At 39.5% G+C, this 24,868-nt stretch overlaps 2 protein-coding genes across 17 annotated transcripts in view; both read left to right on the top strand.

Annotated features, from left to right (window-relative positions):
* The window catches only part of ppfibp2b (PPFIA binding protein 2b), a 105,978-nt gene extending 85,793 nt beyond the window's left edge, over positions 1-20,185 (top strand). For 9 of the 15 annotated variants that reach the window (XM_078257691.1, XM_078257692.1, XM_078257699.1 and 6 more), the window contains 11 exons: positions 689-854; positions 5,799-5,934; positions 6,646-6,783; positions 7,575-7,725; positions 8,198-8,309; positions 8,409-8,497; positions 10,018-10,140; positions 10,815-10,940; positions 11,027-11,215; positions 15,593-15,658; positions 18,015-20,185. In XM_078257691.1, the coding sequence (XP_078113817.1) occupies positions 689-854; positions 5,799-5,934; positions 6,646-6,783; positions 7,575-7,725; positions 8,198-8,309; positions 8,409-8,497; positions 10,018-10,140; positions 10,815-10,940; positions 11,027-11,215; positions 15,593-15,658; positions 18,015-18,272 (1,554 nt within the window). In that variant the 3' untranslated portion in view covers positions 18,273-20,185. Of the gene's footprint in view, positions 1-688; positions 855-5,798; positions 5,935-6,645; positions 6,784-7,574; positions 7,726-8,197; positions 8,310-8,408; positions 8,498-10,017; positions 10,141-10,814; positions 10,941-11,026; positions 11,216-13,423; positions 14,483-15,592; positions 15,659-18,014 lie in introns of those variants that run through there. The other 6 variants (XM_078257705.1, XM_078257698.1, XM_078257700.1 and 3 more) reach the window with 4 other exon arrangements.
* Positions 20,186-20,275: 90 nt separating this feature from the next.
* On the top strand, positions 20,276-22,671 carry rep15 (RAB15 effector protein). Of its 2 annotated transcripts, XM_078257707.1 has the most exons (3): positions 20,276-20,811; positions 21,128-21,460; positions 21,561-22,671. In XM_078257707.1, exons 2-3 carry the CDS (start codon positions 21,179-21,181, stop codon positions 22,104-22,106), a joined length of 828 nt encoding a protein of 275 aa, XP_078113833.1. In that variant the 5' UTR covers positions 20,276-20,811; positions 21,128-21,178; the 3' UTR covers positions 22,107-22,671. The 2 variants fall into 2 exon arrangements, with proteins under 2 accessions (XP_078113833.1, XP_078113834.1); XM_078257708.1 differs by having other exon boundaries at positions 20,276-21,460.
* Positions 22,672-24,868: the final 2,197 nt, after the last annotated feature.

The raw sequence follows: 24,868 nt of genomic DNA, 5'->3' as shown, positions 1-24,868 counted from the left end.
GTGAAAAGCAAAAAAGTTCACCCTCTGAGTGCCTATTCATGCAGCACACACATGATCATACTGTGACGCACACACACACACACACACACACACACACACACACACACACACACACACACACACACACACACAAAGGGCCAAGACCCACCTGAAGTGGCTGTCAGTAGTGCTCAGCATCATTGCTGCCTCCCAGATGTTTCTCTATGCTGGCCTTTCTCCTCTTATTCCTTTAGAGCCCCGTGACTTTGATGCCTGGTCAGATTCTGGCATCATCAGAAATTTACCCTCCATAGGACACACCGTTATGCAACAGAGCAAATGAGCAAATCAAATCATGACTCTGCTGTTATCTTATGAAAGATATTTAGATGGGACTGACCAGCCTGTATATACAGTAGATGTAGAGGAAATGCGTTATACATAGAACTTATATCTAAAATCACTGAGTTACAATGTATTTTATAAATTGCCATATAGTATCAGAAGCAGATAACTACCAAATGCAAAGAAAAATGTGTCCACTTCATCAAAGTTATCTGCTAAGAAGAACTTTGTACATTTGAATTCAAAGCAAGAATCAGTGAATTCTGAGGCTTCTGTTCTTTCAACAGATATTGTAATTTATTTGAAATGTGGTGCTAGACTAGACTAAGATATAACGCACTGTTTTGTTGTTTATATTCTCCAGAATTCTCACATGGAGCTGAGCAAGTACCAGACTTTGCCGGGGAAACTAAAAAGTAAAAAGAGCGAGCCGATGGCCGAGCTGAATGGCCACAGACAGAGAGATGGAGAGAGTTTATCTCCTGTCCAGCTCTCTCCTGTCCACAGCCACGACCAGGACTACACTCTCAGTGAGTTTCTCTTAATCAACAGGGGACATAAAAATCTCTTTCATTATTTTGCCTGTCACACTTTGGAAAGATAATTTTCAGTATTTTCTACCTTTGAAAGAAAACTGTTTTAATGAAAGGTGTTGACAGTGAAGTCTGTAGATTCCCCAGAGGAAGTGGGACATTGTGCCTCATGCAAGAACCATTATAAAAAACAAATTGGTTGTTAAGTGCGTACGAGTTATTTAAGAAAATTTGTCGCATTCACTAATTTTCCCTTATGCAGAATTTTTGTTTTGTACTTCCATAGTACAATAATTTTCACGAGTGGTCCAGACCGGTCGTACAAGTCACAAGGGACACACTCTTGTCTGACATAATATAAGGAATTATAAGTCCTTGGTCAATCAATCAGCCGTTTTTCACGTGCAAATGTGTACAAATAGCACAGAATGGATAATGCAACACAAGCCACAAGGAATGATGTGGTTGAGAAAATAAACATACATTATTCATAGTGACATAGTTAACTAAACCAACTAAAATAAAACTAAAAACCAATTATTTGAAAGAATTCCAGATGAGTGGCTATGAGTCGCTCATCAGGATCGGGAAATCAACTTGCCAGTCTCCTGCCGACTCTGTGACTATTACATCCCTGCCTCTAATATTAGTCGTTGACCACTTAGGGCAAGACGTTTTCTACCATCTACCATTCCTTATTTTTTCTGTCACAACACAGAGCTGCCCTGATGACACATTGTTGGCAGCTTATTTATATTTTCTAAATGTTAACTACTAAATTAGTTCTGTTTCGGACTTTAAAGTGCTCATATTATGCTTTTTGGCTTTTTCCCTTTCATGTATTGTGTTATATCTGTATCTTTTTTGTGCATGTAGTAGGTTTACAAAGTGAAAAAGCCCAAAGTCCACCCCAAAGGGACTTACCATCTCCAACAGAAAACACTGTTCACAAACTGCTCCAAACAGCTCTATTGTAGTCCAGCCTTTACTTCCGTGACGAACGTGTGTCACTTTGTAACACGTTATAATGCTCGCCTAGGCTAGCTGCTAGCGTGGCACCCCCTCATACCCTGCTTCTGACTAGCTTGTAGTGCTGACCTAGCTACTGCGTATGTGTGACTCCCAACAAAGATGGAACAGAAGTGAGATGCCTCACTCTGTAGCTTAAACAGAGAGCTCAACACACAGGGTGAAAAGAGGAGCTGCAGCAATGTGTAGTACAACAAAAATATGGTCTTTTTTGAAAATTAAACCATTTAAACCTGTTCTGGTACAACCTCTAAATACAATTATGAACTTGAAAATGAGCATAATATGAGCACTTTAAGCTCCGTTTGTGTGAAATTCTTCTTTTTAGTCCTGTGTAACTCTTGGGTTTTTGTGACTAAACTTGCCCACGAACAAGGCAGAACAGACAGCCTTATACTGTAAAGCAATTGTGGGACATCGATTATACTAATGATCAGGGCCACAAGGAATCTGCGGATGCAGAATTCTGCAGAATTTTCTCTTATCTTCCGCAAATTTTCCACAGATCAAAAAAAATTAAACTCAGAATGTTAACACATCTCCACTCTAAGCAGAAAAATAGTCTGCTAATTAAGAAGATTTTCCTTCTGGATCACCGCTGAAAATTATATAACAATCTGCAGATTAAGTTTAGGTCTGCTAATGACCACATCTTCCCAACTGTCACCTGCTAGTATTCATCAAGATGAAACAAGTAATTTCTAACCACTTTGTACAGTTAAGAGGTTTGGTGTATCTGAGTTGGAACACTCTAGCAGACCTCACAGAAAAGAAGACGTTTGAGATAAAGACACAAAAATATTCTTGCACAAGGCCCATTGTTTCTGAAAAGTTGCTGGTTTTCAAATGTCATTTTTCACTGCTGTTAGCACAACAAATGAACTTCAGTTCACCTCAGTTGTATATGTATATATATATATATATATTCATTCTCAGGCAGATAAATGAAAACCACCAAAATAAAATACCACAGGGGTTAAGTGGGAAAACATGTTCTTGAACAGACCTTAGCAAAAAACCTAATTCAATAAACTGTAACCGTTGAATAACAACTCAAGTAAACGTCAACTAATTTTGCTCCAACTGCTCCCTTCTCTGTGCCCTTTCTCCCTCTCTCCTTCTCCTTTCTGTTTTGCTGTCGGATTGCTCTTTTCTCCGTTTGTCTTATGGCTGCAGTTCGCTGCAGGAGTGCCAGTGCTCCGGCTTTAGGTACTGTATGTTGTTGCTGTGACTCTGAAGCCACACAAACTATTATGACACATAAAATCCTGTCAATTCTCATAAACAAAACAAGATTGACAGCCATACCTCAGAGGTGAGCAGAGGCATGGTGAGCCGGGATTATAAGGACTCCTTCATGACTCAGAGAGCTGACAAAGCCTGGCTCTCTCGCATCAGCATTAACTGAAACACACAAACGCACGCACACACACACACACACACACACACACACACACACACACACACACACACACACACACACTTAAAGCTAATAGGCATATAAGCACACAACCACCCATGTATCAGCCTACACAAAGCCAGAGCTTGAAGCAGGAGGGAGAGGGCGAGGAGTGCAAGCTTTAGGATGTTTGCAGTTCTATATCAGATATTATGCGAGAAAAAATAAAAACACAAAAAAAGGAAAAGAATGTGTGCAATTCAACTAGCTTAGACATCCAAAGTAAACAAAGAAAAATGCAACCTGACATCCCCCCTTTGCTCTCTCTGCCTCACAGAACAAACAAACACACAGGATGTCTTAAGCAGGATGTCACTGAGAAAGAGCAAGTCGAGCAAGTGCAAAGTAAACAGGCAACATGTAATGAGGTGGTAACAGAATTGCGCAAGTTTGTTTCAGTACCACCTTGGTTAAACTCCTCAAGGAGGGAGTTCTCTTTTCAGCCTCTGGTCAGGCTTTTGATAGGGATGTTTCAGGTTAAGAATCAAGAAAGAAAATGGGTGTGGGAAGACCTCATTCCTCTTTAGATCATCCTGTCAGCCCAGGTGACCTCTCATATATGGCTTGGACACTGATGTACACGTATATATTTATTTTGGAGAAAAAGAGGGTGTGGCTAATCCTCGCTTCTGCTTTATTTCTGTTTGCTTTCATCTCATTTCACTAATCTCCTCTGCCTCAGGATCCCCTGGAAAACATGACCTCTATAATGTTGGTGGGTATTGCATCTCAAGCCATGAACCCATCCACCTTCTGTTACCATCCTGTTAAAATCAGTGATCTTGACATGAGATTAATGAATAATATACCCTGAGTCAAATGTACCTTTTTGTAGTGCAAGTGTATACAGCATAGAAAATAAATCATAGTGGCTTCATGGAAACGTACATAGCACACATACATAAATACATAGGAACATACATGCAAGAAATCATATTTATATACAAAGAAAACTCAGCTAATCTTTACTCTGAAAATAAAGAAATTCACAACTCAGTATCCCATGTTATGTTTGTTATAGATATAGTCTTAGTCATAGCTAAAAAATAGATACAAATGGGAGACAGGGGAAAACCTAATTAACATCAGGTCACTCCTATGTCACAGGTCAGGGGTCGAGAAGATCTATTTGACCCTACTACATCACTAAACCTGTCCTGTGTTTAAGTATGATTATGTGTGTCTCTAGAGATTGAGGAAGTCTAGGCCGCTGCAATATAAGTAAATGTTGTGTTCCTGGTAGGGATGTCACAATACCAAAAATGTAGTAGTCGTTACCGATACCACCAAAAGTACACGATACTCAATACCAAAGTCGATACCAAGGTGTGTTAAAACGAACAATAATACTTAAACATTAATTAATTGGGACAGTCTTATGTCACTTTTTTTTTGTTTCAGTTTTTGTTTTAGTTTCAACTTTCTGTCACAGTTTTTTTGTGTTGTTGTCAGGTCCGGACGAATTGCATTCCCCGGTACCTACGGTACTGTAGAAAAACGAGTGCGGTCACGTTTTCAGAATTTTGGTAACGACTTGGTACCGAAGTACCGGGTCTCGTGACATCCCTAGTTCCTGGACCGTCTCCTATTAAGGTCGATGGAAAGGGGCCCCCAAACACACCTTAGCCTATTCCTCAGAGAGAGATCTGAACTGAACTTGCAATACAACAGGATTTAGGTGAGCATTTGTGTTTGGGGTGCCTATATTAGGACTACTAATATCTTTGCCTCAAAGTCTCCCGAACTACTCCTGAGTTTTTTCATAACAATTTGTGACACTACGAAGCCGGGATAGGTTAAACAAACATCACTGGTAGCAATTTTTATGTACACACTGCACACTTTGCACTACTGCCTCAACCTGTCTATATAGTTTCTGTTTATAGTGTGTATATATTGTTTGTTTTTGTTGTTTGTTTTGTATGAGTAAGCACATTGTGCGCAATGTATAATCCAAAGCAAAATTCCTCGTATGTGTCCTCATACCTGGCAATTAAAGCTGATTCTGATTCTGATAAGGCAACTATTAAAGCTGCATCAATTGATTTAGATGTAAACAAGCTAACATTATCCTATTTCTATATCCATTAGATATGGAGCAACATTTGCATGTTGTATGAGCTATTCTCTAACTGTGTCTGTCTGCTGTTTGGTGCATGGCAGGTAGTGTACTGTGTTTATCAGAGCTTACAAGAAATCCAAAACGAATAAAAAGCTCCCTAAAGCTGAGGGAAACTGTCAAGTTGTTTTGTATCCACTATTGTTAATATCAACAATAGTGATGTGCTGTTTTAAAGTACTAGTGCTTTCCAGGAATCTGTAAACAGGCTACCAATGTAAGAAACAGGACAAATGTGTGCTTTACCTACTTATTTAGGTAATTTTGCATCCCAGATTTCTACTTTGCTGAATCAGAGTGTCAATTCTTCTATGCTTGTGTTTTTGTCTGGCAGGGCATCCAGAGAAGCTAGAGGAGTGTGTTCTGACAGACCAGTCCCCCCTGTCATCTGGAGTGGACTCTGGACAGCAGTCCCCTGTCTCACCAGAGAACAGGAAGAGTCAAAGAGGCATTAAGAAACTCTGGGGGAAGTAAGTTTTGAAGAAATGTATGTAGATATGTAGACATGAATATGAGGGGCCATCAGGGACAATATTCACAATTACCTCACACACATACAAGTGAAATGCTCTCACACACACTATTGAAAAGCTTTCATATACACTACTGAAACACTCCTATAAGCGACTTTGAGTCCTTGAAAAGCACTTTACAAATTCTATTTATTATTATTATATACACTACTTAAATGCTAGGATTTCACTTTCAATAGTGTATATGAGAGTGTTTCAGTAGAGTGTTTCAGTAATGTGTATGAGAGTGTTTCAGTAGTGCATATGAAAGCGTTTCAGTATTGTGTATGAGAACGTTTCCGTATTGTGTGTGAGAGGATTTCACTTGAACATGAAGGCGTTTCACTTGAACAGGAAGGCGTATATGAGAGCGTTTCAATAGTGTTTGAGAGCACTTTACTTGTATGTGTGTGAGGTTTTAGTATAGTTTCAGTATAGTATGTGAGCGTATCTTTTTTCAGTAGTGTATATAAAAGCCTTTTAGTAGTGTGTGTGAGAGCGTATTACTTGTATGTGTATGAGGTAATTGTGAATAATGTCCCTGATGGCCCCTCATACAAACAATGCAGTAGTTACACTTAAACAGTATCTTTTTCTGTTTTGCCTAACACAGCTACATTATCTCAGTCTCTTTCCCTTTTTTCTATTTTTCCTTCACACACTTATTAGTGTTTCCATTGTACCCAGGATTCGTCGCAGCCAGTCAGGCAGTCCTGCCCAGGTTCACTACCCTGAGCTGGTAGAGTTCAAGAGGGGAGGTTTCAGAGCTACAGCTGGACCGAGATTGGCCTGTTCAGGGACCACACGGTATAAAAACACAATTATATTTACACATACAGTTTTTTTTTCATACATATGTGTAAAATATCTTGTGTGCGAGAGGGAGAAACACTGTATTGAAGATAGTTTCAGAGCTTCAGATCTCTGTTCAGCTCGTATTTGAGCAGCTACATTGCCTGCATAACCATTAACATTCACAGCACAGGCTTTCCCTAATATCTTTGTAAATCACAATGAGATAGTAATGGAGTAATGGCAGCCTCTAATGTTTCCTGGTTTATGATGTTTGGCATAATGGTACATTCATGTGCTATTACATTTTTACTACCTTCCTACTTGGACATAGCCTTTTGAGTCCAAAAGCAAAGTTTACATGATTCTTTTCACAACGTCCACTTTCACTGTCTTCCATGTTTGATTTGGTTATATTTTAAATGCAGGAAAACTGCAGGTATTCAAGGTACACTTTCAACTGTATTAAAACCAATTCCCCATCTCACTGGAGTTTCACATCTCAGCACAGTGATTTTCATATTTTTCTTGCATGAATATAAGCTGTAGCTACCTGGATGGTAGGAATAATGGATTGAAAAAATCTACTACACATTTGTTCAATGGCCAGCAATAATTTGTTGTATATAAGCAAATATAAATATACAAAGATTCCATTGTGGTCATCTTTGTTATATATCACATGCCTTTAAAATTAGCTGGAGTCCAACACTATAAAACTGTATGTGGTTCTAGGTCCATTGGTCTCATTTCAAACTTGTTTCTCTGTTCAATGTTAATATTTTGTCTTTTCTTCTCCATGTCAGAGACCTGAAGATGCCTTTTTGTAAGTGGAGCACGGAGCAGGTGTGTGACTGGCTTGAGGAAATTGGACTTGGTCAGTACAGCATTCTCGCTTGCCAATGGGTCACCAGCGGTGATACTCTACTGTCGGCCACCCAGCAAGACCTAGAGAAGGTACATACACACACATGCACACGCATACACACACATGCACACACAAACACGCACACACACACACAGATCATCTACTCTATATGGAGCATGTTTCATAAAATCGTGCATCTGAGACATCTGTCTGGCTCAGTTGGTTTACCTGACAGAAAATCTTCCGTTGAGCATGTCAAATATTTTTCAGTTCTACCTGTCTAATCATTGCTGCTGTCTGTCTGTCTGTCTATTTGGCATTTAGCAATGCCTGTCTCTGCTTTTCAACCTGGTTGTTAGTTTCGCCTTCAACACTCTCACATTGTCCACCTCAGACCCCCCAAGCCTCTCTGTCTCTCTCATCAGGATCATTTTAATTAGATAATTCACTCTAATGGTGGTATATTCTTTCTTTCTTGGGTGAACATGTAAGGTTATCGGTTAGATTTAAGATTTAGCTGTGACAAGATGAAACAAGATATTTCTCTCACTGTGTCTCCAGGAGCTGGCGATGAAGAATCCGCTTCACAGGAAGAAGCTCCTATTAGCCATCAAGACGTTCAGCAGCAAGCAGTCTGAGAAGTCTGCAGAGCTGGATTACATCTGGGTCACTCGTACGCACTGAAAACTACACACTGCAATAAAACACTCACTGACAGAGCTTCATTCTGATATTCCCTTACATTAAAACTGTGATATTTTATTTTACGAAGGTTGGCTTGATGACATTGGACTTCCTCAATACAAAGACCAATTTAATGAAGGAAGAGTGGATGGGCAGATGCTGAAATACCTCACCGTGGTGAGTTGGTATTTAATAATCATTAGGGTTGGGTACCGATTTCGATGCTTCATTTCGGTGGCATTTAAATGCCTGCGCTGCACTCTGGTGCTCCGAAACGGACGTTACAGGCAACAGAAGCATCACTGCATGTGACGCTTGTTAGAAGTTATTGTTATTACATTTTACATAAATCAATTAAATTCGACCATATGGCCTTAACAAGCCGTTCTTTAATGTCGTTTTGTGCTCTCTTTTTTTTTTTTAAGTATCTGTTCAGGCACCGTTTAGGCACCGGCACCATTTTAAAAGTATGGTTTTAGCACTGGTATTGGAAAAACCCTAAACAATATCCAACCCTAATGATCATGGTGATCATGATCATGATGATTGGTCAAATATATTTGGTGGAATAACAGCTTTAAAGTTAAACCAGGGTTCAGGGAATTCTGGATAAGAAATCGGTTGCCCCGTCCGTCCGTCCCATTCTTATGAAGCGATATCTCAGGATCCCTTGGAGTGAATTTCTTCAAATTTGGCCCAAACATCCACTTGGACTTAAGGATGAACTGATTAGATTGATGAAAGTCAAAAGGCAAGGTCACTGTAACCTCACAAAAGAATTTTTGGCCATAATTGAAGAATTCCTACGCTGATTATTAGGGCTGCATGATATGAGGAAAATATCTAATTGCGATTATTTTGGCTGATATTGCGATTGCGATTGGAAGTGATAATTTTTCTATCATTATTCTTATTTTCATTAAAAAATATTAAAATGAAAAAAATTTAAATGATTACAGTGTGATTTCTGCGAGCATCTGTACCAAACAAAGTCTGTTTAGTCTGTAGGATATGATTTGTAGGCTGGGACGTCTCTGCAGCACCACAGTACTTTGTTCAGAATGGTTTCGCCCGCACTTGGATATTGCACTAGTTCATATCGCGATTTCGATAAATTGCAATTATGTGCAGCCCTACTAATTATGACAACATTTCACACTTATGTCTAATAATAAGGATGAAATTATGACATTTTATGAAAAAATGCTTTTCTGGCCTTTATTCAACGCATACTCAGCAACACAAGGGGAGACGTTTGGTCGGATACTGAATTGGTGAAACTAATCTTGAAACGGCAGTAATTGTTTAGCTCTTTTGTGCTGCCGGGTTGAAAATGCGTGTGAAGCATCCACGTTTTGCTAATAAAAAATACACTTAATACCTTTTTTATTAAATTGCTTTAAACTCTTCACTACATATATTACATGAGTCTGGACAGGAATGAATGTAACTACTACTACTTGACTGGTTGGCGGAAGCATACAACCGCAAGGCAGTGCAGCTTTGTTGTCCTTGTTTTTAGCCGTGTGTCTATTTCTGTGTGTGTACTTTGAGAGCAACAAAAAGCCGGAGTCAAACGTATGTATGTGTTCACACTTACTTGGCCATTAAAGCTGATTCTGAATGCAGAGAGTAGATGCTCACTTTCTCTCCCCCTGGTCATAATTGCACTCCTCTCTATCTTCTCTCCATCTCAGAATGACCTGTTATTTCTCAAAGTGAGCAGCCAGCTGCATCACCTCAGCATCAAGTGCGCCATTCATGTTCTCCATGTCAACAAGTTTAACTCCCACTGCCTCAAACGCAGGCCCGGCAATGAGGTAAGTAGATGTGGTATGTTTGTGTGACCATGTTGTTTAAAAGAAGAGCTGAAGTGTATGCTAGTTTTGGCTTGCTAAGCAGTGTTCAGTTTCTATGCACCACATATATGAGCAAACTATAAAACTTGAGGTCTGCTCCAAACTTAACTGTAAATGGCTTTAAACGTTTCGTGTCTTTTAGTAAATGACATTTTGGACTATTTATTAATATATTGCACCGTAACTTTTATTCTCCCGTATTCTCCTGGTTTTATTCAATTTGAGCTCTTTTCTTTCCCATGTTTTCTTTTACATTTTAAAAAAGAAGACGGTATTGGTCTTGTGAGTGAATGTCTCAGCTTTTGTTTACTCTGTTGCTTCCTGTAATCTGGCCAGAAAACTCATTCTGGTCAGAGAGAATCCTACAGCTTCTTGTGAGCTTCTTCTAACTGGACATGAGAGAACTTTTTCTTCCACAGAAACTCTGTCTTAATGCCGTATGGCACTTTGAATTACTATACAAATAAACTTCACTAAATTAAAATATTTTTTTTTACATTTCAAAACTTTTCTGAAACACATTTGGATAGTTTGATATGGTTAAAATGTGTGATTTAAAGTATAATAAAAACTTGCACTCATTTGTGTATTTACACCACAGTGTGTGCCTGTGTGTGTGTGTGTGTGTGTTTCAGAACCACTTCAGTCCCAGTGACGTGGTCCAGTGGTCCAACCACCGAGTCATGGAGTGGCTGAGATCTGTGGATCTGGCAGAGTATGCACCAAACCTGAGGGGCAGCGGAGTGCACGGAGGGCTGGTAGTAAGTACACACAATCCCACAGTTTATGGGACAACAAAAAACTAATTGCTACAGAAAGCATCTTATATTTGTCTCTCCTCTCATAGATGCTGGAACCTCGGTTTAACTCAGACACGCTTGCCATGCTGCTGAATATCCCTACTCAGAAAACACTGCTGAGACGCCACCTAACCACCAACTTCAACAGCCTGGTGGGAGCACAAGCTCATCAGGAGAAGAAGGAGTACACTGAAGCCGTGGGGTATACCCCACTCAGCATCACAGCTAAAGTCAAGGTAAGATAATACAAGTACAATAATAAAATGATAGTAACTTCATTTGTATTGCACCTTTCGTACAAGGAATGCAGTAAAAAGTGACAACGATAAGGAAAATGACATAAACTGAGCATACACACAGAGAATCTATGTAAAATAAAAACAGGGATAGAGTACTATAATTAATGGAAAATAGCATAATAAGATAATAATAGAATACTGCATAAAATATAATGGAAGGTAAAACCATTACACATATTCATATCAGTGCCCATATTTGTGGCATCAGAATGTGTGTGTATGTATGTATGTGTAGATTTGAATTTTTAACACGAAAACTAAGGAAGTATTTCCCCAAGCACCTCTCTTCCTGCTTGTGTGAGAGAAAGCACCTTAATCCGAGGTGAAACCTTGGTGTGTCAGCACAGTTTAAGCTCTGAGCCTTTCAGTGTTTTTAAGCCTGTGAGAGTAGAGTAAACCCCAGACTGCACTGCTCCTCTTCGCAGCTTTAAAACCCAGCTATCAGCTGCAGCCTCAGCTTTACAGTAAGTCCCTCTGTGCTCTGCTAAAGAAAAATGGAGGAATAATCCACCCTAAAACACAATGCTGTTGGCCCATTTATGACCTTGGACACTTAGATCTTAAATTCCTTATGCAACTCTGTGTGTTGCATAAGGAATTTAAATATTTATGTGTATGGTTTTTGTGGACAAATATAACCTCTGCGTGCGTGCGTGCGTGCGTGCGTGCGTGCCTGCGTGCGTGCGTGCATGTGTGTTTTTGTGTGGATTTTCTCCCTGAGGACCAGCCATCTACCAAGTGATATCCTATAGAGCTTTCTGATCAAATCACAGTGGCTTTAGTTAGTTAGAGCAAGCTTATAGACCACGTTTATAGAAGCTGCTGTTGCCTGGTATCACGTTTTACTCACATGCAGTGAATGCAAAATTGTTTTGGAAATGGATACAAGAAAACACTAAATACAGATGTGATGTTTAGATGGAACAAAATACCTCCTTTCACCTGCCAATAACGTGTAACTTGTATCAAATCAGCTTGATTTCATGTACTCAACATATTGAAATTTCTCTTTTTTTCTCAACATAGTGCAGATTGTCTCTCATATCTCCCTTCATTCAAATTGTAATTATGTATTACAATCATATCTGATAACTATTAATATCTAATCTGCCTTTGTGCCTGTTTGCTTGTGATTGGTTTCAGTGCACTAGTGCAGTGCCCGTTGAAAGTGTGCCTGTTCGATTGCTTGGCCTGTGGTATTGCGGTTTGCAGTTTTCTCGAGAACCGCTCATCCAATCAACTTCACACTCAACACTGAGCTTCTTGGGTCCTGAGCAATACACCTGCCATGACTTAGTTGCGTCCCCCTAGCTAGCCCCTTGCCAACAGCTAGCTATTTGGAATTTCTGGGAACAAAAGTATTTATTCCAAAAGTTACGTCTCTGATGCTTGAAATGTTAAAATGCCGGCGCATTAAGGTATGCGTTGTTTTCACGGATTGGATTGCCCCGCTTCCCAGCATTGCACACTAGTGGGCTTACTAGTTTCTCTTCAATGACCAATGACAAGCAAAGAAAACAGCGAGAGGCTCTTCAAACGAAAACCCCACAAGTGTAATACATTCACTTGAGAACAAATATTTGCCCTGTTTTTTTTCTGAATGAATGACATAATTATCTCAGAATTTTTTAGATAAGTTTAATTGAAAAAAATCTAATTTTGTATTTTCTGACCTACCACTCCTATGCAGCAAAGTTAAAACCGCTAAAGACAGAAAGGTGAAGACCTACTCGAGTCAAGCTACGCCCCTGCTGTTATTCAAAGTTTATTAATGTGTTGTGTGACCAAACTGCACCAAATTTGACACGGAACGTCATTGGGTACAGAGCAATACAGCACCCAAGTGTAGATCAGATTCAACACAGTTCCTTTAATCCACCATATTTGTTTTTACCAACATTTCCGGTGCACCCTCCTTGGGTTTTGCCTTCAAATAAAGTTGTTCAAATTATAAATGATAGCCCAAACTCCGAAGAAAATGTTGTAATAAACTAAAGTTATCCTTGTCTAAATTTAGACTTGTGATTTTAATCACACTGTGATTTAATAATTTTGCCGATCAGCTGTTTTCAGTCCAGACCGCTGTAATTCAGATTAGTCATAAAATATTAGACAGTCATATCCCTTTTTTAATTTTCATTGCAGCCGAAGAAGTTGGGCTTTTCTAACTTGACTCACCTCAGGAGGAGGCGGCCGGATGAATCCACAGCCTACGTTTGTCCAATCGAGTCATCCTCACCTCAGTCAGGAGGACAGTCTGCAGTGAATGGGGTGCAGGTGCGGCCCTACGCCGGCTTCAGAGGCCTGAGCCCAATCCTGGACAGAGAGCCCGACCGCCCCAGGGACCAGGTGGGGCTCGACAACAGTAGAGCTGACTCATCTCCATGATAACAGCTGTGACAACAACATGGCAAAACTGTGTCAACTTGCTTTCTATCAACCAATTTCTACTGCTACCACTCTGCTTACTTTGCTTGCGGCCCATAATACCTCAGCCCATCCCCTCCCTGCTCCTCTAAACCCCACCCATCAGCCCGACCCTGTGCCTTACGAGGGAAGAGATTCAGAGACGCCCAGATAAACCTGCTTGACTGTTTAACAGCCACAACTGCTTGTCATGAAGGGTGTACTGAGACGATGAATCTACACTTGAAGTATTTTGATTTAATTTCCAGTCAGATGCTTTACTAACCCGACCTCCGCCTCAAACCTGTTCCATGATATAACTCATCATGAGAGAACACAGCATCTCTATGGACCACTTCCTGTGACATCACTTCCTGTAATCCATACAGAATATATGGATATCTCTTGTTGTATAGTATTAAGCCATTGCTCTAACATTTGTGCACCCCCATAAGATAATTTTATATGTGTGTGTGAACCTGTCATTCATTCATTATTTACAATTTTGATTTTACAGTTTATTACAGTTCTGTCACGTAGTTGAGATGAACTTGTGCAATATTTGCATAATATTATGGAGGGCTTCTATTTAATATTTATGTAATTGCAGAGCAAAATATAAAATAGCATGTTTAGTTTGAACCTGAGGTGGTGATTTTGTATTGTTATTTTCATATTTGCTGTAATAGTATTTTTATAGAAGAACATCCTGCTCCGCTAAAGGAAGCTTACATGTGGTCATGTAAATGTAAAAAGATTTATCAAATCATTTAATAAACAAAATTATACGTGTGTAAACTTGATTCCTTCTTTCTACACAAAAGGCAAGAAAGTCAGAGTAGAAGTAGCCATATAAAGCAGTGGATTTCATTTTTTATTCATTTATTTTGGGAGTACAACGTATTAGGGACATGCATTTTCTTCAGAAGCATACACTATATCCTTTATTTTTCTTATTAAATAAATCCTAACGATAAAGGAAAAACAGATGTGGACAGCATGCCTGAGTAACCAACCACTAACCTGCTTTTATCATCATTATCATCATCATCATCATCATGTTGGCTGTCATGGCTGTTTATGACGCCCACGCCCCCCTCGGCGGACCAATCAGAGTCAAGATAGCTGCTGACCATTATATGGTAACCCTGTTAAAGATGACATGGGAAGTGCGTGTTAAAGTATAGCTCAGCATGCAGTTGCAGGTATAATCCTCATGCATTACTCCAGTCAATAATGTATAGTACATTTCTGCATAGTTACATAAATGCAAATTTGATTAATTGCTACATAGCAGGGGTCTTCACTGTTTTTTAGGCCAAGGACCCCTAACTGAAAAAGAGATGGAGCAGGGACCCCCTACTACATTTATTGAATAAAATTGAGTTGCATATTAAATTACAATAACGTGTAGGGCGGCCTAAAGCCTTTACACATACCTTTTTATGGTGCATATAATACCAAGCTTTTAAAAATAATAATTGTTGGCATGTTCATATATTTAAACATCATGTTTAATGTTGAAATGTGGCACATTGAATCTTTAAGCTTGACTGTATCTGTGGATGGCTACCTTACCTATAGGCCGGTAAGCCTATCATCAATGTCAATCTATGTCAATTAAAAAAACATTTATCTTTACTAACAATATGTTGGATTCAAGTTAATGTATATTTTCAGACATATTTTCTTTTTAAACCATCGATCAGTAATTTGGTGGCCCCCTGCAGCAACTCTGAGGAACCCCCAGTTCTCTGCTATATAGTAAAGTCTAAAAGACTCATCATTGTTTCACTGAAAGTATGTCTGTAATAATTATAATGGGTTCATGATACCCGTGTGTGTGTGTGTGTGTGTGTGTGTGTGTGTGTGTGTGTGTGTGTGTGTGTGTGTGTGTGTGTGTTGCAGATGGCGATCACAGAGGGTACAATGTTGCAAATAGAAGCTCTGTCTGAAAGCATCAACAACCTCACAGTAAGCACCAACACACACAAGCTGCTGCTAATGACTTGTGCAGCTGATTAACACACCAAGTAACTGCTCCTCAGACGTTAGAGTCAGATGGAAAACGCTGGAGATTATCTGAGGGAGAAACTCATTAAAACAAGTATTACGATGACTTCAAGAGTGAAACCTGCTCGCTGGTACTTGATTACTTGCATATGCCAGTCTTGGTTCTTTTGCTCCTGTTGTGTTTGCTGAAGTCATCTAAGTAATTGCACCCTAAGGGCTTTGGATAACAAACATGTAAAACCACTTCTTGATAGCTGCCTAAGGCAACATCTCCAGTGAACCAGTTGAGCCTTGAGATCTTAGAGGAACAATTATTGTATTACTGCTAAAATATATTCATTTCAAAGTGAAATATATAGTCTAAACCTCTAAAGATTAAATCATTTTGACCTTTATTATTTTTGAAACCTTTTTTAAGAGCAAACATATGACATGAATTAAACCTTTCATTTATTATTTCTAAAACAATTCCAATGTTTATGCTTCCCTTGGTACTAAAAAGGCCTGTGGCCTAAACTAATCCAGTTGACTGATAATGAAAATATAGAATTATTTTTCACAGCAGACATTTTGAGATGTCAAAGCATGAAAGGCATTAATGTGTGATTAATAATTTTAATAACAGCTGCATTCTGTGTAGGTTTGCCAGTTCCATGGTCCTGTATTGTGCATGCTGGCTTACTGAAAGGCAGTAAGTCAAAGTAATTAATAAAGTAATAAAGGTATATAATACCACAATGTAAGAATACAGTAAAAAGCCTTCATTCAAATTTTCAATTAAATAAATCGCTTAAGATTTTGGGAAATATGCTTAGTTATTTTCTTGCAAAGAGTTAGATAACAAAATTGTCATCTGTACGGTAAACATGTAGCTGCTGGAGCCAGCAGTCATTCAGCAGAAAGACTGGAAACAGGTGTAAACAGCTAGCCTGGCAATGTCCTAAGGGAAAAAGATATTTCACCCACCAGCACCACTAAAGCTCACTAATTACTAATTAACATGTTATATCTAGTTTGTTTAATCCGTACAAAAAACAAAGTATTAAAATGAAAATTAGCTGTTTAGTCATGTGCCGTGAGCAGTAACTCTCTAGAGTCTCCGCTGGAGGTCTGGGAATGGCTGGCAGTTTTTGTCACCTTTGGAAAGAGTCAGGCTAGCAGCATGTTTATATCTATTTCCAGTCTTTATGCCAAGTGTGGCTGCAAGTTCCAGCTGCATATTTAGCACACAGATATGAGAGTGGCATTGATCTTCTCATCTAACTTTTTGGCTAGAAAGCATGTACACATATTTCTCAAAACATAGAACTATTTCTTTACATTAAAGTGCACAAAAATATTTCACTAAAATGATCAAAATGAAAAGTAATTAAAGCTTAACTTTTTGATATTAATGAATGTCCGTTATATTCAAGCCATTGCCAAATGAGTTGCTACAAAGCTAATTAAGACTATCAGCTCCACACAACTCTCTCTGTATTTCTCAGTATGGTTATGTTCAGACGATTGTGGCGTCCGGTGACTTTCCTGCACAGAAGCTCAAGTGAAGATAATTACCTCTTCTGAAGAGTCCATCATATTTTTTTAATCCTCCGTGTCCTCCTTGGCTACTGGCAACTGAGTGGAGGAGGGGTGTGGGCGCGTGCGCAATCACAGAAGGCTTGTATCATGTGGACGTGCCGACAGTGTTGTTGTCATCACTTAGAATTCCTCATGGGGGCGACAGAAACTACGCACTATAGCTTTGACATGTAAGCAGCATTTTATTGTTCTAATTAAGCTGGCCGAGGTGGAGCTAATTGTAACTACTTAATATAGTTAATGTATAATATCAAGATGATCTTGTGTTTTGTATGGAAAAATCTGAAATCTACAAAGTAACAATAGCTGTCAGAGGATTCTCTCTAAAATATAGTGGTCTTTAATTGTATTAGTTCCACCTGTCCTTTTCATGCTTTGACAAGTCAACAAAATCTGCTGTGAAAATGCTTATTGTTGCTCAACTCTACTGCAAAGCTGGTTGTGCTCTGACTTGGGATACGTTTTCCTCATACATCCTGCAAGATGCTATTTGTTATGTGTAACATTTTAGACAAAACTGGTATCATTACCATAACAAATGAGACCTATGGTGACACAATTGGAAGTATTTCGTAATGGTACTGCCTTCCAAATCAGTTTACTCTTGAAATAATGTGCTGTTTGTTCTGTTTTGTACCATAAAGCCATTTGACATAAGTAAAAAGAGTCTCTGATGGTCTTATTGGTTTAGAATATTGTCACATATACTGAAACTAATTATGTTAATTGATCCCAGCTCAGTGGCAAACACCAACTCCCAAGCTCTCTAACCCATTACCACTCCCATGATGCTTTGCTTCCAGTACCTGCTCAGCCGAGACGAGCCGCGGAAGGAGCTGAGGCACTCTCAGACGGCGCTAGTTTGAAGGACAATGACCCGACACTGTTGGCGCACTATGTCACTCAACCACAGAGACTTGTAGCAAGCAATCTGACACCTGTACTGTATCTCAAGCCCCAGCCTAACACTGCAGCATGGAGCTATTTCTACTAGCCGCTGATACCTCATGTAACACCTACAGTCACCCTGAAGTCACAATGAAGTGGACTTACACAATGTGGAAAACAATCATCATATGTTCCTTCCAAAAATATATATTTTGTAATTTCCACAATAATTAACTGAACTTTAGTCATAAGCCCTGTAGGGGATTTCTTTTTTTACTGTTTTGCTTTTTTTGTTTCTCTTAAATGCTCATATTAACAACTGTGTACTGTTTATACTGTAATGGTACGCTATAGCCGCTTTCCGACCGTAGGGATTTTTGCAGTTCCTAGAACATAAAGTTCCTAAAACCCTTTTTTTCTCATGTTCCGATTGGACCAATTTGGGGATTCTTAAGTCCCTCTTGCGAAAATTGATGCCGAATTGACAATTTGCCTCAAAGTTTTCGGAGTTGAGAAGCTCCATGAAGTGAGGCAACAGCCAGCAGGCGACAGCTCGGCCAGTCATGCTCAGAGACCCCGCTGTAAAATGGAGGTCTCTAAGACCGGTCTCGTAAATAAGAGGCTTTTATTTCGCCGGTGACGGTTTGTTTGTTTAAATATCACAACACATGTCCATCATAAGATTAACAGGAACCTGTGATTAACTGTCTTTTCGGAGTTAAGCTCCACAAGCGTGTCCTGCGGCTGGCCGGCCATCACACACACACACACACACACACACACACACACACACACACACACACACACACACACACACACACACACACACACACACACACACATCCACAGCGCAGCAGGTAGAGGCGGGGGAGAGAGAGATACCCGTTTCTCTTTGGGACACTTGTTTAAATTATGACAAATATGCTATATACATTAGATTTAGTATTTAGTTCATACTTTATTTGTTTTCTGATTGTAACGCTATAAAGACCGTTGCCGTGCTTGCATCACTCCCTTACCCCTCCTACCAGTCCCTATGGCCACTTGGCCAGTGCGAATGCAAATGGAAAAAATGGTTTTGGGGGAGAGTAGTTAGTAGATCTGTTTAGAAGTGGACTTTTCCTATAACTACGTTCCTGTAACTACTTGGTCGGAAAGCGGCTAATGTCAAAGGGGAGAACAGGACCACATTAGTCATTTCTTGTTCTATAGGCCATCATATGATATGCAAAGTATAATATATTTTTGATGGAGTCTGTGATGTAAGAGTGCCCAAGACTGTAAGAGCCAGATTTAAAATTGATTCAATCAATGGCAAGGAAACACACACATACACAATGATTGTTCCTCTGCATGGTCATTTTGAGACACATTACTAGCACAATATGTGGATACAAATTGTTAGATCTTCTCAGAGGAGATGGTGAAAAGGCTGAATAGGACAAGAACTTACCTGTTAGTGGCTGTGGCTCAGGAGGTAGAGCCGTCCTGTACCAATTGTCTCCTTGTCAAATTCTTCCTTGGACATGATGAAATCATGATGATCATTTTGAAGCTGAAAAGCCAGATACTATTTTCTCAGGAGTTTGGGCTAGAAGGAATCCTAGAAGAAGAAGATGATGGCTGGAAGAAGGAGTTTTCTTGGGTGGTAGTAGAGGATGTTGATGAAAAAACAACAAGGGTTTGCTAAGTTTTCCGCAAAGTCCAAAGCAGATAAAAGTGGATAATTTTTTTAAAGGTCTAAACGTCTTCATGTAGAAAACAAGCTGGAGTGCCAGGATAAAAGCAACCAATTTGTATAGGGGCCATTAAAAATTTACTTTGGGCAAGTAGAATTTTTTTCTTTTCTTTTTTTAAAAACCTTAACATTAAACCCTGGCCAGTGTTCACTGTATAACTGGCCTTGTCCATTTAGGAAAGTAGTAGAAAACCTACTCTTACAATGTATACATATGACTGCACAAAAAGTACAGTAGGAATTGTTATGTTTGGTCGGCAAAATAAAAGCACTTTGACAGATTGAGTGGTAAACAGCTAATATTAAGGGTTTTGTAAAGTTACCTCAGGCTAACATACAGTATATGCACTAACCTGCATTAATACACTGCTACAGTAAAGTCAATGACATATCCTACAACTGGACTACTTTACAAAAAGATGAAGTCAAAACTGGAATTTCAACAAGAACAGTAAATGTCAGATGTGACCCTTATGTCTCTTCTAACCATCCAACCACACTCCCACCCCCATTTATGAATTTGAAGTGAGACTCCCCTCCCATCCTCGGCCAAACTACATGTCTCTCATTTGCACTTCTTTCTGAAAAGAGAGTGTTAAGCATGTTTACTCATCAAACCCTTCAGGCTTACCGCAGTTAACTGGTAAGATGAGTGTTTTGTTGGCTTACCTAAAATTTGACAAGTTACAAACACCACACCCATGCGAACGCTGTTGGCAGGAACTCCCACTCGAAACCTGGGATAGAATCCTCTTTATTCCACTAAAAGTTCTGTACATGTTGGGAGACTAAAGACTGAGCTTCACATACAGCACCATACACACACTGTGTATCTCAGCAGGAAAGGGGCCAGGAGTGGAGGGCAGGTAGTGTACTTGGAACTACAGAAACTTCCAGACCCATCCTGGTGAGTATCTGTAATTATTTGTAAAGTCCTTTTTTTGTAGATATCAGACCATGTTATTCCTGCTGTAGTGCATTGTATAGGTGGATAGAAAAGTGGTATATCATTAATGTGCAACATCGACAAAAAACATTTATTCCTAGTTAAATGAAAGACTAGACAGTAGCAATGGTTCCATATGGAGGCACAGCATTAGTACAGATAAGGTTTTTCTAATGTACCTCAAGAACACAACTATCAAAATACTAGACCTTTTTACCAACCATATCTTCATTTCAGATTACACTCTATACTCTAATGGTACAAATGTTCTTTCCAGTGTATCAGGGAGACCACCCTCTGATTTTCCGCCCTCCATCATCAGTCCACCATGGGCCAGACCACCAGCAAACCCAATTCTAACCTCTTCCAGAACTCCAATTTCTTCTCCTCTTTTAAGCGTGGCTTCGCCAGCAGTCCCTCCGACGATCAGAACATGTCCATTCGACCGAGCATCTTCTCCACACTAAGGAAGCCCCCAGGCTCCAAACCCAACGATTTCATACCTCTATTCAATGATTGCATCTCTGCCGCGTCATCCAGAACTCAAGAATACCTCCTCTTCAAAGACCCAGAGGACAAATTCCACCCAAGCCCTGAGGTGCTCACTCAGGTAAGAAACTTTATACTTCCAAAAAACTGAAGACAGCAACCCTTTAGAATTTCAGAAAACTTATTTTAAGTGTTCTTTAAAACATATTGTCGTCCAACAGGTCTTCCTGATGACCTACATCTCTCAGAGCGTCAGCCTCAATTTGACAGACGCCTTCAACTGCACGGCCATGACGCCTGAGCAGCGCATCCTCCTGGGGGCTGATTGGGTCTGGGCCGTGCTGGAGAAGCCCACCAAGAACCCTCAGATCCAGATTGCTGTGCAGGTCCTACACCTGCCTGACAGGGAGGACATCGAGGAGAACGGCATCCCCCCGGAGGCCTTCAGCGAGACTGTCCAGATTGCCCAGAAGGAGTCCAGCAACAAGACAATGTACGAGAGGATAGTGGACTTCTGTACATCCATCGGCAAGGACTGCTACACCCTCTTCTTGTTCTTGGGGAGGAAAAGCGACAGGGAGAATATCTATGGCGTACTCAGCAACAACTTTGAGGCTGCCATCGGGAAGTGCGACAAGATTGACAGAGCTTTTATTGAGAACTTCTTCAAAGGTTCAAGGTATCTCCATACACCTCAAGGAATGATGCAGGCCATTGTCACTAAGAAAGAGGGAGACCCTCTGACTCTCATGATTAAATTCAGCTAAACCAAAGGAACTCGTAATATATAATGGCTAATAAGATGATACTGTAATACATTTTATGTGGTAGAAATGTGGGAGCTATTGATGTATCGCTTGAAAAAACAACCTCCAGACCTACTAAGATGTTGAGTTTGATAATGTACAAGGCCTTTAAGAGACAGTACTGGTTTTCAATATATCCTAGTTGTTGTACATAGTGTTTAAGTTTACTGGATAACTGGTAACTGGAAAGCTAGGCAGATGCTAATGCAGTGTGAGACACTAACACAATGGCATTCTCAAATGATGAAGATATTAATAACATGGAGAGTTTTAGAAAAAAAAATTCTCCTTTATGTTTTCTTATCTAATATAATATTGTTTAAATGCTGTTATATTAGTAAACAGTGGGGTCAAAAAAGGTACACAATTAAAATATTTCTTTTCGTCATGTATCATTATTTGTGAAATAAATCAAACTTTTTGATGTTTAACACATTATTGGATGAAAAAAAAAATTGTAAATCTCTTTTATTATTGTCACATAGTATATATCATTTAAAAAATACACATCTCAACATGTATCTCTGTTCTTCTTTTTTTTCTTTTTATAAAGAATTTGCAAAGCTAAAAATGTTTTCCACGTGCAAGATCAAAGGTTTCTAAGAGGGCTGTAAAATACACATTGGAAAGAAATAGCTGGTTAACCTAAAAAGATGTGTCTATCAAGCTAACAACGTTGTGAAACAAAAAGTAGCTGCATACAAGATATTAAGCCAAATGAACAAAGAGCAGTTTGTCTGTACATAATACTAATGTAGTATAAGAAATTATGCTGTGCTGCTTTGAGTGAAGGCCATGATGTAGGCAGTGCACCCACCTTTTTTTACCATAAGTAAATACATTATTGTGGAGACATAAAGTAAAAAATGTGTCTTTAGCAAGCGGCAACCTAAGTCTTTTCTAGGATAGACCTCAGAATTAAAATGTTTACCTGTGATGAGCTACACCTCTTCAAAGTGCTCACTGAAAAGTAAAGAGGGATTACACTTCTTTCTCCTGATGTTCAACATCCACTGATTCAGCGGTGACTGACCATTTCTCCGACGCTCCATTGTTCTCTCAATAACCTGAAAAATTCCCTTTGGTCCTACAGCCCATTAGTCCGACGTCCCGCTGGTGGCGAAATTACGAATCCCACTATGGCCACGCCAAGACCCGCCCTACGAAATAGCTCGATTGGTTGGGGTTAGACATTTGACCTTGAGTGGTTAAGGTTAGGGTGAGTGGGCTGTAGGACCAAAGGGAATTTTTCAGGTTATTGAGAGGTCGGAACAATGGAGCGTCGGAGAAATGACATGGCATATGATTCAGCCTGGTTTTGTATTGTTTTGTATTATGCCTTTACATTATAGTAGTGTGCTGTAGGTAATCATTTCAACCAACAAAGCACATCTTAAAAGGTGTGTCTCGACTGACATAGCAGCCCCTAACTGCTAAGTGCTAAAACGAAACCCCTTTGGGCAGTGGCTAATTTTGTTCAGGAAAGTTAGGTTGATAAGGGATTTAAATGGTTGTGTTTTAGCCACAGAAATTATTCTGCCATCGCTGTTGTCCCTAACGTTGTAAAGTAATGTTAGTGAGCAACCAGTAGTAAGCTAAACCTAGCTAGCTATTATCAAGCTAAGTTTATTATCAAGCATTAGCTTGTAATGCCTCAGCATGTGGATGTAGAGAAACACAAAATGCAAAGGCCCTACTTTAATAAACTGTGTGCTGCCTGTAGGTAATCATTTCAACCAACAAATCAGCATATAGGGCTGGGCGATATGGAGAAAATCACATATCACGATAGCAGGGCTCTCAAGTTTTGAAGATAGGCAAGAGTGACATTCTACCCCCCACCTGTTATCCCCCACCCTGTCAGGGGGTCAAAGAGGGGGGGCGGGTTGGACGGATCGCGGGAATGGGGGTGTTTCTTATTATTAGTGTTTTTGTTGTTATTAATAATTGCTCAGACTTGCAGAAGAAAATATTTGACACATGGCACTGACAATTCAACCAAATACAAAGTATTTATTCCATTTCCGCATGGTGACTAATGATGTGGGGGGGTCTGGGGGTCCTCCCCCAGAAACATTAAACACTTAATTTCCTGCATTCTGGTGAATTTGTATGCACCTATTTCTACCTTTTTCTGAATCAATGTATGCTGGAAATATCTTTATGTAAAGGAAAACATAGATTACAATCCAAATATAAAAACATAATGGAAAATACTGCAATACGGCTCTCAGGCATTCTGTATTGCTTTCAACTATTTATTCATATCATAGCATCATTTACTCTTACCTTCTCTTTTGCATCTTTTGTTGAGGAAGTAACCTCCTTAAATGTGCATATGACAATTATTCACCTCAATGATACATTAATCATACATACATTAATTCATTTTAATTTATTAATAAACCCCTGTACTGTAATATTGTTAAGTTTGAGCAAGATTTCTGCTCATGTTCAAAACTTTGTGCACACTCAAAATATATCTGTGTTCTCTGAGATTTGGAGCAGTCGTGATATTTTGAGAAAAATAAAGTTATAATAGTCACTATATTTGATTCCTGCCGGTTCGATAGTGAGAGCGGCGCGCCAGAGAAATTTTGGGCGCTGCGGCATATTAAATATATTATAAAATAGTTTTTCCGCGTGAGAAATACAATGTGTGGCGGGAGTGCGTGACAAAAGACCGAAATGAGTGACTGTCACGCTCAATGCGTGACACTTGA

The sequence above is a fragment of the Sander vitreus genome, chromosome 8 (assembly GCF_031162955.1).
Source record: "Sander vitreus isolate 19-12246 chromosome 8, sanVit1, whole genome shotgun sequence".
In the NCBI taxonomy this organism is placed as follows: domain Eukaryota; kingdom Metazoa; phylum Chordata; class Actinopteri; order Perciformes; family Percidae; genus Sander; species Sander vitreus.
This window is presented reverse-complemented; position numbering and strand designations above follow the sequence as displayed.

Coding starts and splice junctions, on each gene's coding strand:
- rep15 (XM_078257707.1), top strand. CDS start 21,179: ATGGGCCAGACCACCAGCAAACCCAATTCTAACCTCTTCCAGAACTCC. Junction 21,461..21,560: donor GCCCTGAGGTGCTCACTCAG/GTAAGAAACTTT, acceptor GTCGTCCAACAG/GTCTTCCTGATGACCTACAT.